The sequence below is a fragment of the Solanum lycopersicum genome, chromosome 9 (genome assembly GCF_036512215.1).
Source record: "Solanum lycopersicum chromosome 9, SLM_r2.1".
Classification (NCBI taxonomy): Eukaryota; Viridiplantae; Streptophyta; class Magnoliopsida; order Solanales; family Solanaceae; genus Solanum; species Solanum lycopersicum.
Genome location: NC_090808.1, coordinates 59,668,461 through 59,683,103, shown reverse-complemented (window position 1 = coordinate 59,683,103; position 14,643 = coordinate 59,668,461). Strand labels below are relative to the sequence as shown.

At 28.3% G+C, this 14,643-nt stretch overlaps 1 protein-coding gene across 1 annotated transcript; it reads left to right on the top strand.

The window, feature by feature from the left end:
- The first annotated feature begins 4,327 nt into the window (after positions 1 to 4,327).
- On the top strand, positions 4,328 to 8,321 carry LOC101260267 (aluminum-activated malate transporter 14-like). The gene is made up of 6 exons (XM_004247272.5): positions 4,328 to 4,741; positions 4,820 to 4,960; positions 5,654 to 5,923; positions 6,910 to 7,019; positions 7,148 to 7,291; positions 7,756 to 8,321. Exons 1-6 carry the CDS (start codon positions 4,456 to 4,458, stop codon positions 8,104 to 8,106), a joined length of 1,302 nt encoding a protein of 433 aa, XP_004247320.1. The 5' UTR covers positions 4,328 to 4,455; the 3' UTR covers positions 8,107 to 8,321.
- Positions 8,322 to 14,643: the final 6,322 nt, after the last annotated feature.

Here is a 14,643-nt window from a genome sequence, read left to right as displayed (position 1 = left end):
AACTATAGAATCTGATTCAAGAAGTTGATAACTTGATACACCCTATTTTAATATGTTTCTTGTAATGCTAGAAAATTTAAGAAGAAATAAAAAAGAAAATATGCAATTCATTTTATTCAATACTTCTAAACTATTAATTTATATTTTTGATAGATTATTACTCTAATTTATGAAAGATTTAAACAAAAAGGGTAGAAAAGGAGTCGAAACAAATGTTAGTGTTACCAAGAGAAGGTAAGAAGGCAAAACAATGTTTTCTTGATTTCTTTTATTTGAATGGGGTGAAGGAAGATAAAATAATACGAATTTTTAGGTCTTAAATTGGAATGCTTAGCTATAGTTTCACTAATTACAATTCATAGGTATATTTTGATTTACAAAGCATTTGTATTTGTTGTACTTTTGTGCAGGTTTTGGAGAAGAAAATATATAAACTAGCTTGTGTCGAAATGAGTACTAGGGAAGAAAGAGGCAAACGAGATCGAGGGGGAGGAGAGGGGAGAACGAGATTGAGAGAAAGAATTTGTATTTATTGTATCACGAATACAATTGATACATAACACAATACATTGTGATACAAAATACAAAAATAATTTTCTGAATACAACTGATATAAAGTATAAATCTCTCATATATATTTGATCAGATACAACTGATATATAATACATTTCACGGAGAGGATGAATGTATATTGCGTCTGAATCACAAATATAAGTACAGTTAAGACAAAATACAAAAATATTTTTTCAAATCAATTAATATATAATACATTTGAATAAATTTCTTCTTATTTACATGAGAGAAAAAGCTGGGAGCAGTAAAAGGAGAGCGGCAAAAGAGAGAGGGAAAGAAAATAAAAAATTGCTATAAGTCCCTATAAATTGTAAATATATTAAACTATAGCGATTCATCATAAACACATAAATATTTGTCTTGTTACTTAATTTTTCAAAAATAAAATTTAACACATAATTTATTCTTGACTAAAATTTGAGTACTCAATTTTTGAAGGTGCAATACTTATGCATAATATAAGTAAAATAATAATATTTTTTGATCTTTTACTTAAGCAGTAATTAATCGACGTGAATGCTATTATATATGCTTTGTCTAGAATTAGTTGGATATGTATTTATAATATTTTTTTGAGAGACAAGAATATCTGAAAGTATAAAATAGCAAATCAAATAGGAAAGTAAAAAAAAAAATTGGTTTTTATTGAGAATCCAGCAGACAATAAACTGAATAATAATGGACAAATTGTAGTGGCTCTAACATTATAATAACCAACGCACCATATTATACTACTTTTTCCAATTAGTCAAGAGATCATCTTATCAAATATCAATTCCCACTACTTCAAATAAACCATCCTTTTTTTTAACTCTTATATTTAATAGGGACAAAAACGTTTTCTATGAAAAATAATATATATAAAAAAAATATTCTTTTTGAAAAATAAATAAACTTTTAGACTTATTTTTATGTGATTGATCATAAGTAAATAAGAAAATATTATCCTAATATCTTATATTTATAATGTTATTGAGTAAAACAATAGAAAAACGAGATGAAATGGAAAGTGGGGTTCGAGGGTGGAGGTGTGGTGCGATGGTCAAGGGTGGGTTGTGAGAATCGGAGGGTGAGAGAAGGAAGACAACAAATTTCAAATGTTATTTATGCAATTTATCTTTTCCATTTCTAGAAGTCATTTTCCTTTATGGAACTTATTTTCTTAAAAAAAATATATTTCAAATATTTTGATCAATCGAACATAAAATTTGATTACATGTTTAAAGAACTTAAAATAAGAGTAATAGTTCTGTTGAATAAGTTACCTCTATTGAGGCATAACTCATCATAACTTATGCCTCTATTGATATATCTAAGTTTGGACATAGGAATTAAGCATAATTAGTGAGTTATGAATTTTTTAAGACTTGATGTGCAGAAACTAAACTTATGCATTACAATAATATAACTTTTTGTGTTCTTTAATGCCAGAAGTATTTTCGATCAATTTTTGATCCATTAAAATACTAAAAGACGAAAATTAAAAATCATCATTTTGAAAGGCAAAAATTAATAATCACCCCAAAATAAGAATATTCATGCATATTACCCATATATATATTTCTCTAACAATATTCAAATAACACAACTTCAAAAAATAAATTTTTTACACCAGACAACAACCAAATCCCAACAAATTACAATCCATAATAACAAATAACCTAAAACTTTATGGTTTACAAATTTTAGTTGGCATAGTTATCTGTGTATAATAAGTAAGTATACATTATCTACAAATCATATCTTCATGTATTATGTCTTGATTATATAATATATTTCAAACAGCGCTACAATAGAAGATATTTTTTTAGTTAAAAATACTTCAAACTTAAACCTATATATTATCTATCGACAAATTAAAATTAAAGTTTCTTTGTCAAGTACGCACGCGTTACGATCTATTTTCTTCTAATTTCCTATAAAATATAATGCACTTTTGTTGATTTAGACAGGTTATTGGTAGCATTGTACATTGGTGTGTTTCCTACGTCTATTGCAACTCTTAATGATGAATTAACAAGAAATACATATTTATGTACTCTAATATTGTTTAATTTAACAGTTGTACAAATTATAATTTGATTGAGAAGCCCCTAACTTTTATTTTTACAGCACGATGATTATTTATGAAAAATTATGAACATGTGCCACTCATAGCCTTATTGTCATTACTTTTTCCTAATATTAAAAACATAGGTTAATTAGCCCTAACTTACGTTACGTTGTTGATAAAAACTATAGTCTATAGGATATCTTATAAATATACTCAATCAAGAAAATAAAGAGATAAAATATAAATTGGCCTATGATAGAAGAACACTATTGCATTTGCATATAAGTAGTTATACACAAAAAGTACGAATTTCAAAGGTCAAAGTCATTGTTTAATCTCTTTAGCCAAATTCATTAAACAAAACAAATACTCTCTCCTTCTTTTATTCTTTTGTTGTTGTTACATATATCTTTTAATTATTAGTTAAAGTGTGTATAAAGTACATAAATTCCAACAATTTTGCGCTAATGACATTTTATTTAAAAGAGTTTTCTAAATTATAATAATTATGTAATTTAAAGAATTTGTGAATACATAATATCATATGCATAACTATAAATCAGATACATACTGATCTAAATTTGAAATAATTGGGGTTATTTAAATATTTATATCAAATATATTGTATACAAATAAAATTATAGTGTATCTTCTCGAGATGAAGTGATGTATGACGTATCCAAATACTAAGAGAGAAGAAAAAAGTGAAATTTTTATAATCAATTCAAAATGATAAGAATTTTTAGAAATAGTATTATTTTAAATCATATAATTACATAATTTTTCAGAGAATGAATAAACAAAATAATTAAAAATATTTTTATTATAAGAAATAAATTAAAAAGGTGAAAAGCATAATAATAATAATAACCCATAGATTTTAAATGTGTGAACAAAACTAGTCAAAGTTTAGGATGGTGCGTGAGCCACTTAAAGTCACTGTAGCTCACAAAAGCTAAAAGACGCGTATGTACAGAGCCAAGCCAACTCGTGGTTAGAGTAACATTTGAATCTCATTTGGTGAAAAATTATAATGTTACTTATATACATTTAAATTTTTAGATATATAATAAATATGAAATTTCTCGTTAATTAGTTTTTATATCTATTTCTTCAAAATTTGAATAAATTCATAATGAAAGTTTGACTTTACCACAACATAAATATTTGAGATGTAAATATTAACTACTCTTTTGATTCTCTCCTATCTTTTAGTTTTGACGGAACACAAAATTTAAAAATCTACTAAAAAATAATTTTTGTAATCTTAAACTATATATAAATTTAGTGATTTAAACTATATATCTATATGTAATTTTGACTATTACATTATAATCTTAAACATATTTTTTATTTCTACGAAGGAGTATCATTAAGAGTATCATTAAGAGTAAAACAGAAAAACGTTCGAAATACATTATTTTGGAACCAAACATTAAAATTATATTCTTTTTAACAATTTAACGAATTTAGTAATATAATTTAATATAATATCAGACAACATTCAGGATTTAAAGAAAAAGTAAAAAATAATCATTTATCTGTCTATTTAAATAGATAAAACTTTTAAATAAGTTGGTCGCACAATTTCAAATACTAGAAAGTACTAGAAATAGGAAAACATGGAAATTTCTTAGTGTTGTTTTGGCCAAACCAAGCGTGCACCACATTTTACTAGTGTCCACATCAGAGCTGCATTATAACTAGTCCTATAAATAGACAATATTATTAACTTCTAAGTTATATGATTAATTCCCTCTCCAACTATTTATTCCATTCTCCACAATATTTGGAAGAAATATAATTAAGTTCAAATTAAAGTCATCATCATGAGTTCTAACGTTGTACCTGTTCCAAATGAAGAAAATATTATTATTATTATTTCTCAACATGACCAAAACAAATCACACAAAACCAAACTTTCCTCTATTGTCTCATTTCTCAAGGAAAGTATAGCCAAATTGGATATCAAGAAAGTTATACATAGTGTTAAAGTTGGTATTGCTTTAGTATTGGTATCACTTTTGTACTTGCTTGATCCTTTATTCCAAAAAGTAGGACAAAATGCTATCTGGGCTATTATGACCGTAGTCGTTGTTTTTGAATTTTTCGCAGGTTTGTTTAATCAATTATTTATATTGTCTGTATACATAAGTTAAATTTATCTGATAGTGTAGCACGTTGTTCAAGCAGGTGCTACACTAAGCAAAGGGATAAATCGAGCTATTGGTACCGTATTGGGTGGAGGATTGGGATGTTTGGCTGCAATATTAGCTGATGAAAGTGGTGAAATTGGTGGTGCCTTAGTTGTTGGCATCTCTGTCATTATCATTGGTAATTAACAATATTTTCATGACCTCAACACTATTTTAGCTAGAATATTAGTCCACTTTATTTTTCAGATTACTAATTTCACTTGTTTTAAATAGTTATATGTGATTATCGACCTAAACAATAATTACATTATAACTGACCCTAATAAGTAAGATTAATAACCTGAAAAATAAAGCAGATAACCAAGAACAAAGCTAGTAAGGGACCAAGGGTTCATTCAAACCCCTAAAGCGGAATTGATCAGTGGTGCTTGGTCAAAGCTTTTACGTGAGACTTTCGCCTCATATGGATAGAAAATTACACTGCTTATATATATGATTAAAATTTTTATTTTATATATATAGAGTAGATGTTAAACCCCCTTCCAACTTCTTTGTGTGTCTACTTTTTTCTATTTTGAAACCTCCATAATCAATGAAAATTCTGACTTTGCCACTATTGAGATAACTTGCAATAATAATAAAGGAATATAACAATGGTAATACAGTCAATGAGTCAAATCAATTACCTCTTTTATAATGACATCGTTTGTTTGAATATTTTTTTTTACTGCTATATCGAAATGTTATTATTCGGAACATATATCATATTACATAACATAACACACAAAGTCATTTCAAGAAAAAAAATTTACGATTATAATTAAATGTTGTTATAGAGAATGACTGTTACGTTGTGTGATGAAATTAACAGGTGTTGGTGCAACATACTCAAGGTTGATACCAAGTGTGAAGAAGAAATATGATTATGGAGTTATGATATTTATTTTAACATTCAGTTTAGTAGTAGTATCTGGTGTTAGAGCTGACAAAATAATGAAATTGGCTGGAGAGAGACTCTCCAACATTGGGATGGGCTTTGCTGTTTGCATATTTACAAGTTTCATATACCCCATTTGGGCTGGTGATGAACTTCATTTCTCCACTGCAAATAAGTTTGATAAACTTGCCACTTCTATCCAAGGTAATAATAATAATTAAAAAAACATAGGACGATTCATACCCAACTTTAATAGGCGTTTGATTGTAGATTTTAAATATCTTTTCACTCTTTTTTTGGAATATATAGAGTTGGAGTTCAATATATTTGAAACAATGTTCATGCTTCTAATCAGTTAGAAAACAAGTTATAAGTTATTTTCCAAATTTGAAATATAACTTAAAAAAATAAATTGAATTTTGACTTTTTACCATAAAATACTAACTTTCAAATAAATATTTTTTTTTAAAAAGTGAATAATTTTTATCGTAAAAAAAGGGGTCCTTTAGTCTAATCAAATTCCTTAAGATAAAAGAAAAAGAAAAAGAAGAAGAAATACAAATATACAATGCTATAATTAACTCATGACAAGATCTTCATAATTAAAACTATAATTTTGATAAAGTTTCCTAATAGCATCTTAATTATTGCTAGTGATTTTAAAACGATATAATTTTTTTTATACTATCAGTATGGTTATTTCTCAACTTATTATAAACAGTTACATCCAGTTACTTTTAATTTGGTCAATAATTTTTTTTTAAGAATTGTTAAACTAGTTTATTTAATGTGTTTATTCTTATTAATAAAAAAATTTCAGAGTGCTTGTGATTTTAAAATATAAATTTTTTTATATTATCAGTATAGTTATCTCTCGATTGCTAATTCAACTTATTATAAACATTTACACCCAGTTATTTTTAATTAGGTCAATAATTTTATTTTTTAAAAGAATTGTTAAACTCGTTTATTTAATGTGTTTATTCCTATTAATAATAATTTCAGGGTGCTAGTGATTTTAAAATGATATAAATAATTTTTATAGTATCAGTATAGTTTTTTCTCGATTGCTAATTAAACTTATTATTATAAACAGTTACATGCAGTTATTTTTAATTAGATCAATAATTTTTTTATTAGAATAGTTAAACTCGTTTATTTAATGTGTTTATTGTCATTAATAATTTCAGGGTGCTTAGAGGAATATTTTGTGATAGCCAATGATAAGGAAAAAAAGGCAACAATTGACATCAGTGGATGCAAATCAGTGATGCACTCCAAGTCTAGTGATGAGTCATTGGTATAATAATAATAATTAACAATTACTCATTCTATTATAACAAATATAAAATCTTACTAGGAAATCCATTATCTTGGATATATTTTATTTTTGCTATAATAATAATTAAAAAATGTGAAATATTTCAGGCAAATTTTGCAAAGTGGGAACCTTGGCATGGAAAATTTGGATTTTTTTATCCATGGGAGAAGTATTTGAATATTGGAGAAGTTTTAAGGGAACTTGCAGCAATGATCATCTCATTTAAAGGGTGTATTCAATCAGTCAGACAGGTAAAAAAAATAAAATACTCCAAGATATAATTTATTTTTCACTTTCAAAATAGTATAAAAAAATGTTAAAGAAAATCAACCATGATTGAAAATTTAATTTAATTGATCATTAAAGGAGTAAAGTGAAGATAATTATATACACCCTCTAGTCTCAAATAGTATACTAGTTTTGACAAATTAAATTTAGTTCGAAATATTTAAAATTAAGAAAAATAAAAAATCATTTTTTGGAGTATTAATTTATTCTAAATATTGAAAGTAATGAAGGATTAATTAAGTGAGACATTAAATGGAGAAAAAAAATCATTGTTCAACACTTTGACAATATGAAAAAATGTGCAATATGACCATATGTTTCTTGTTTCAAGTTAATCACATTATTTCTTTCGTGTATCGACTCATTTTTTGTTTATTTGTCGTTAAATTGCTCATAACTAACATAATTTTTTGTTGATACTAATCAGTCGTCCCCAACGGAAAGAGACAGCATAAGAGAGCCATGTGAGAAAATAGGGTTGTCACTAGCAACAATTTTGATGGAACTTGGAGATAGCATAAGACACATGAAAAGATGTCGTGCCAAAAATTTGATAACACAATGCATGAGACAAGAGCTAAGCCTCCTTGTAAACTTACACAATAATAATAATAATAATAATAATAATAATAATTCAACTGATAATGAAAGTAATCTTGGATTGGCCAGCTTTATTTTTCAAATTTTAGAGATGGTGGACAAGGTTGAATTGTTGGCTACAAAGGTGGAAGAACTTGGTGAAATTGCACACTTTCACAACAAGAAACTTGATGTGTGACTATAATGTCTTTGGTTAAAGATGTTATATAAGCATATACATAATCCGTGTAAATAATTTTTACACTATCAGATCAGTCAAAAGATATATATTTCAAGGTGAGCCGTGAGCCTCCTTAAAATGTAAACTTTGTAACATAGATTATTATCTGCTGCCAGAGGCAGATTCATGATATATACACTATGTATTGAACTTTTAAGGTTCTAGATTATTAACTCATTGTATATTTTATAAATTATGAGCTAACATATGTACTATTTAGTGTACAGTGCATATATAACGAATGAGTTTTACACATATTTTATATTCTGCATCGTAAGTATTTAATTTAGATAAATTTGATATTATAATAATAGGTCCACTCTTATCTGATTCAATAAGTAAATATAATTTAATCTAAGGAGCTGGGGAGCCGTATATATATTCACACCCTTTTCAGGGCATATTTTTGTATTTACAAGCAACTTCTAGGAATTACATAATGTTCGTGGTTTTGCGTTTGAATTAACCCATAGATTTGGCGCCTTGGAGAATCAAATTTTCAGAAAAAATTTATGAGGACCATCATAATGATTTCGGCTACTGCGCATTACATATACTCACACAATATTTAAGACATATTTTCGGATTTACGAGCCAACTTTTAGAAATTAAGTATCTTTTTTGGTTTCTTGTGTGTATTAGACCATGGGTCTAGAGCTTTAGCACCCAATTTTTTTTTCAGAAACAACTCTATGCGGATATTGTAGTAAGTTGGGGAAACATTACGTATACTCACACCATTTTAAGACACACTTAAGCATTTACGAGCCATCTTTTATGAATTACGCAATTTTCTTGTTTTTCGTGTGTAATAGCCCATGGATATGACGTCTTAGAGCGCCATAATTTTTTTTCTTGAAAAAAACTTTATGTGGATCTTCATAATGAGTTTGGGGAGCATTACATATACTCACACTATTTTTAAGACATGTTTTTGCATTTACAAGTCACCTTTTAGGAAATAAGTGGTTTCTTAGTTTTTTTTGGGTATTAGACCGTGAATCTAGCGTCTTTGATCAACCAATTTTTTTTACATGGACCTCCGTAGGGGGAGCATTACATATACTCACATCATTTTTAATGTATATTTTCGTACTTACGAACCAACTTTTAAGAATAACGCAATTTTCTTGTTTTTTCATGCGGATTAGCGCCTCCGCTTACCCTAATTTTTTTCATAAAAAACTTTATGAGGACCTCCTTAGTGAGTTAGGGGAGCATTAAATATACTCACATAATTCTTTAAGACATGTTTTTGCATTTGCGAGCAAACTTTTAGGAATTACACAACTTTCTTGATTTTCTTGTGCTTTACTTCATGGATCTCGCGCCTTGGAACTCCCAAAAATATTCTCAAAATTTTTTATGAGGGCCTCTATAATATGTTAGGGGAAAATTAAGCATACTCACACTATTTTAAATCACATTTTTGTATTTACGAGCTAACTTTTTAGGAATTACACGATTTTTTTTTGTTTTTCATGTTTATTAGCCCATAGATCTGGTGCCTTGAAGCATCTAATATTTTTTGTAAGAAAAAACTATGTGAGAACCTCTGTAATGAATTGGAGGAGCATTACCTATACCCACACCTTTTTAAGACACGTTTTTGCATTTACAAACAAACTCCTAGAAATTACACGACTTTCTTGTTCTTTCATATGTACTAGCCCATAGATTTGGCGTATTGGAGTATCCAAAAGTTTTCTCTGAAATAACTTTATGAGAATCTCTGTAACGATGTAGGGGAGCATTATGTATAATCACACCATATTAAGACATATATTTATATTTACGAGCCAACTTTAGAAATTACATAACTTTCTTATTTTTCGTGTGTAATAGCCAATATATTTAGCACCCTGGAACACCCAAAAATCTTATCTTAAATAACTTTACGAGAATCTGCATAATGAGTTGTGAGAACATTACATATACTTGCGCCATTTGAAGACATATTTTCTCCTTTACGATTCAACTTTTACGAATTATGCGACTTTTTTTGATTTTTATGTGTATTAGCCCATGTATCTGGTGTCTTAGAGCACAAAAAAAAAATCGCAAAAACTTATGAGAACCTTTATAATGAGCTATCGAGAACATTACTTATACTCACGCCATTTGTAAAGGTATATTATCACATTTATGAGCCAACTTTTTAGGAATTACGCGACTTTCTTAAATTTTCGTGTGTATTAACTCATGGATCTGTGCCTTGGAGAATCCAAAACATTTTTGAATTTTTTTTTGGGAGGACCTCCGTAATGAGTTGGTGAAGCGTTACGTATACTTACACCATATTTCAAGGTATATTTTCACATTTAAGAGTCAACTTTTAAAAATTACGTGAATTTCTTAATTTTTTGTGAGTATTAGCCCAAATATCTGGTGCCTACGTACACTCACATCATTTAAGACATACTTTTCCATTTACGAGCAACCTTTTAGAATTACGTGACATATGTATTAGCCTATGAATCAAGCGCATTGGAGCACCCATAATTTTTTCTGTAAAAACTTTATGAGTATCTCTGTAATGAGTTGTGGGTGTCTTACATATACTCTCACCATTTTAAGACATATTTTCACATTTACGAGCCGACTTTTAGGAATTACTCGACCTTCTTGATTTTTCATGTGTATTATCCCATGGATCTGACGCTTTGAAACACTCAAAAGATTTTCATGAAAATTTTTTATGAGGACCTCTGTACTAAGTTAGGGGAGAATTATGTATACTCACACCACTTTTAAGACATATTTACGCTTTTACAAGCCAAGTTTTAGGAATGATGTGACTTTCTTGATTTTTTGTATATATTAGTCCATGGATCTGGCGCCTTAGAGCACCCAAAATTGTTTTCTTAAAAACTTTATGAGGACATACATAATGAGTTGGGAGAGCATTACGTATACTTTCACCATGTTAAGACATATTTTCACATTTAAGAGCCAATTTTTAGAAATTACATGACTATCGTGGTTTTTTTTGTGTATTAGCTCATGGATTTGGCGCCTTGAAGCACGCAACATTTTTTTAAATAAACTTTATGAGGACCTTCGTAGTGAGTTGGGGGATAATAGAGTCTACTCACACCATTTTTAAGACATATTTTCATATTTACAAGTCATTTTTAGCAATTACGATTTTTTTTGTTTTTCTTGTGCACTAACCCATGAATGTGGTGCCTTAGAGCACCCAATTATTTTTTCAGGAAAGACTTTATGAGGACCTCCATAATGAGTTGGGAGCATTATATTTAATCACACAATTTTCTCAAGTCATATTTTCACATTTACGACCATCTTTAAGAAATTAAGCGACTTTCATGATTTTCGTGTATATTAGCCTATCTGGCTTCTTAGAACATCCGCAAAAATTTTTTGAAAAAAACTTACGAGGACCCTTGTAATGAGTTAAGGGAGCATTACGTTTACTCACACCATTTTAAGACATTTATATTTACGATCCACCTTTTAGAATTGTGTGTCTTTATTGTTTTTCGTGCATTAGCCCATAAATCTAGCGCTTTAGAGCACACAATCTTTTTTAAAAAAAACTTTATGTGTACTTCCATAATGTGTTGCGGGAGCATTACGTATATACTCACACCATTTTAAAGACATATAATTGCATTTACGAGCCAATTTTTAGAATTACGCGATTTACTTAGTTTTTATATGTATTAGCCAATGGATTGACACCTTGGAGCATCCAAGTTTTTTTTGAAATTCATGAAGACCTATGTAATGAGTTGGGGGAGTATTACATATATTCGCACCATTTTAAGAAATATTTTTGCATTTAAGGCTATCTTTTAAAAATTATAGGACATTCTTGATTCGTGCGTATGCCCATGAATCTGGCGCCTTGGAGCACCCATAATTTTTTTTCTTGAAAAAATTATATGAGGATCTCAGTTATGAGTAGGGGGAGCATTACGTATACTCACATAGTTTTAAGACATATTTTTACATTTACGAGGGAATTTTTAGAAATTACATGACTTTCTTGATTTTTGATTAGTGTCTACTAGCCAATGGATCTGACACCTTAGAGCACCCAGAAATTTTTCTTGAAAATTTTTTATGAGGATCTTCGTAATAAGTGAGTGATTATTACATGTATTCATACTATTATAAGAAATATTTTTACATTTATAAGCCACATTTTAGGAATAATATATGCGACTTTATTAGTTTTTTGTATGTAAGCCCATGGATCTAGTGTCTTGGAGCACCCAAAACATTTTTTTGAAAAAACTTTATGAGGACTTCCGTAATGAGCCGGTGAAGCATTGCGTATAGTCCTACCTTTTGAAGGCATATTTTCGCATATACGATCAAACTTTTATGAATCACGTGACTTTCTTGGATTTTCATGTATATTAGTCTAGGGATCTGGTGCCTGGAAGCACCCAAAATTATTTATGAAAAAACTTTATGAAGACCTTTGTAGTGAGTTGGGAAAACATTACATGTAAGCCCACCATTTTAAGGCATATTTTAGCATTTGCCAACTTTTAGTAAATACATATTTTTCTTGTTTTTTTTGTGTATATTAGCCCATGGTTCTGACGCTTTGGATCACCCATCTTTTTTCTAAAAAACTGTATGACGACCTCTGTAATGAGTTGAGGAATCATTAAGTATAGTCCTACCATTTTAAGACATATTTTTTTGTATTTTTTAGCCAACTTTTAAAAATATAATTACGCGACTTTCTTAGCTTTTTCTGTGTATTATTAGCCCATGGATCTTGCATCTTGGAGCACCCAAATTTTTTTCTTAAAAAACTTTATGAGGATCTTTGTAATGAGTATGAGAAGCATTACATATAGTCCCACTTTTGTTAAGTCATATTGCTGCATATATGAGTTGATTTTAAGAAATTATGCGACTCTCGTGAATTTTTGTGTGTATTAGCTCATCTCTTGCGCTAATTTTTTCATGTATGTTTTAGCCACAATGTTTTTTATGTACATTGTTATGACCTATTTTATGGCTTTCGTTGGTTTGGAGGGACACACGTCAGCATTTTCAAGTTTAAACTTGCACCAAAATGGGATATACAATTTTTTTTCTATTTTTCATGTGTTATAGCCCACATATTTGGCGCCTTGGAGCACTAAAAAAAAAGAATTTCTATTTTTATGATTACCACCTTAGTTAGTTGGGGAACATTACATATAGTCCCCATTATAAGACATATTTTTATATTTATGAGCCAACTTTCAAGAATCACAGACTTTTCTAGGTTTTTCATGTAATACCCATGAATTTGGTGTCTTGGAGCATCAATTTTTTTTAGAGAACCTCAATAATTACTTCAAGAAGCATATGTATAGTTCCACTATTTTTAAGGTATATTTTCATTTAGGATCCAATTTTTAGGCGATCTTCTTGATTTTAATCATATATTTTACATATTGTGGATGATCAAATTAGGTGTCAACATATATTTTATTTTATATATGTTTCATTAATTTACATAACTTTATGATTAAGGATAGCAACGAGACAAAATTTAAACTAAGGAATTTTGACAGGGTAACATTTAAGATTGGAGGGAGTAAAAATAATAATAAACACCAAACAAAGCAAAAAGAAACAAAATAAAGATGTAGGAAGTAAAGTGATTGAATTTAAAGAGTCCGGAGCCTAAAGGGTATAAAATATTAACAAAAATTCTAAAACGGTATATAAAATTTTATATTAACCAAAATGGCAAAATCCCTGGAACAACAACGATTTCCTCCACCAGAAAAAGCAAAATCGCTGCTACTGCAGCGATTTTGCAAAATGTGATTTTTTTGTTAAAAAAAAAATCAAATCGCTACCTAGGCAGCGATTTCCATTCAAAAAAAAATAAAAAATTTAATTTTAAAAATGAATCCGCTGCACATGCAACAATTGACCATTTTTTTTTAAAAAATAATAAAATTGTTGCTCTAGCAACGATTTCTATTTTTTTTATTTTTTAAAAAAAGTTAATTTAATGACTGCACTGGCAGCGATTTTATTTAAATTATTATTATTTTTAAATATTAAATCACTGTTACTGTAGCGATTTTAGTTCTTATTTTTAAATATCGCTTTTCACGTAGCGATTTTATAAACAACAACAATATATATAAATATATAATATATATATATATATATATATATATATATATATATATATATATATATATATATATACACACACACACACACACACTCATGATCATTACTTCGAATTGACGATCATTATTTCGATCTGAAGTGTGCCATTATGGGAGAGTCTAGCCAAAATTTCAAACATTTAAATTTTTTCTCATCGGATTCAAGTAATGTTTTTTTAAAATTATATTTCTTATATGTAATATATTTATATTATTATTTTTATAGGTAAGATCAATTCAAAATGCAATGAATTATTGTACACAAATTGTAAATAATAATGTTATGGGTGATGAACGAGTTGGTGAGTTGCACAATGATGAACCTTTCGAG

Bases quoted from the DNA above. Each gene is read 5' to 3' on its own strand.
- LOC101260267 (XM_004247272.5), top strand. From the start codon at position 4,456: ATGAGTTCTAACGTTGTACCTGTTCCAAATGAAGAAAATATTATTATT. The intron at 4,961-5,653 runs GTAATTAACAAT...TGAAATTAACAG, and splicing joins CATCTCTGTCATTATCATTG to GTGTTGGTGCAACATACTCA. The intron at 7,020-7,147 runs GTATAATAATAA...GAAATATTTCAG, and splicing joins AGTCTAGTGATGAGTCATTG to GCAAATTTTGCAAAGTGGGA.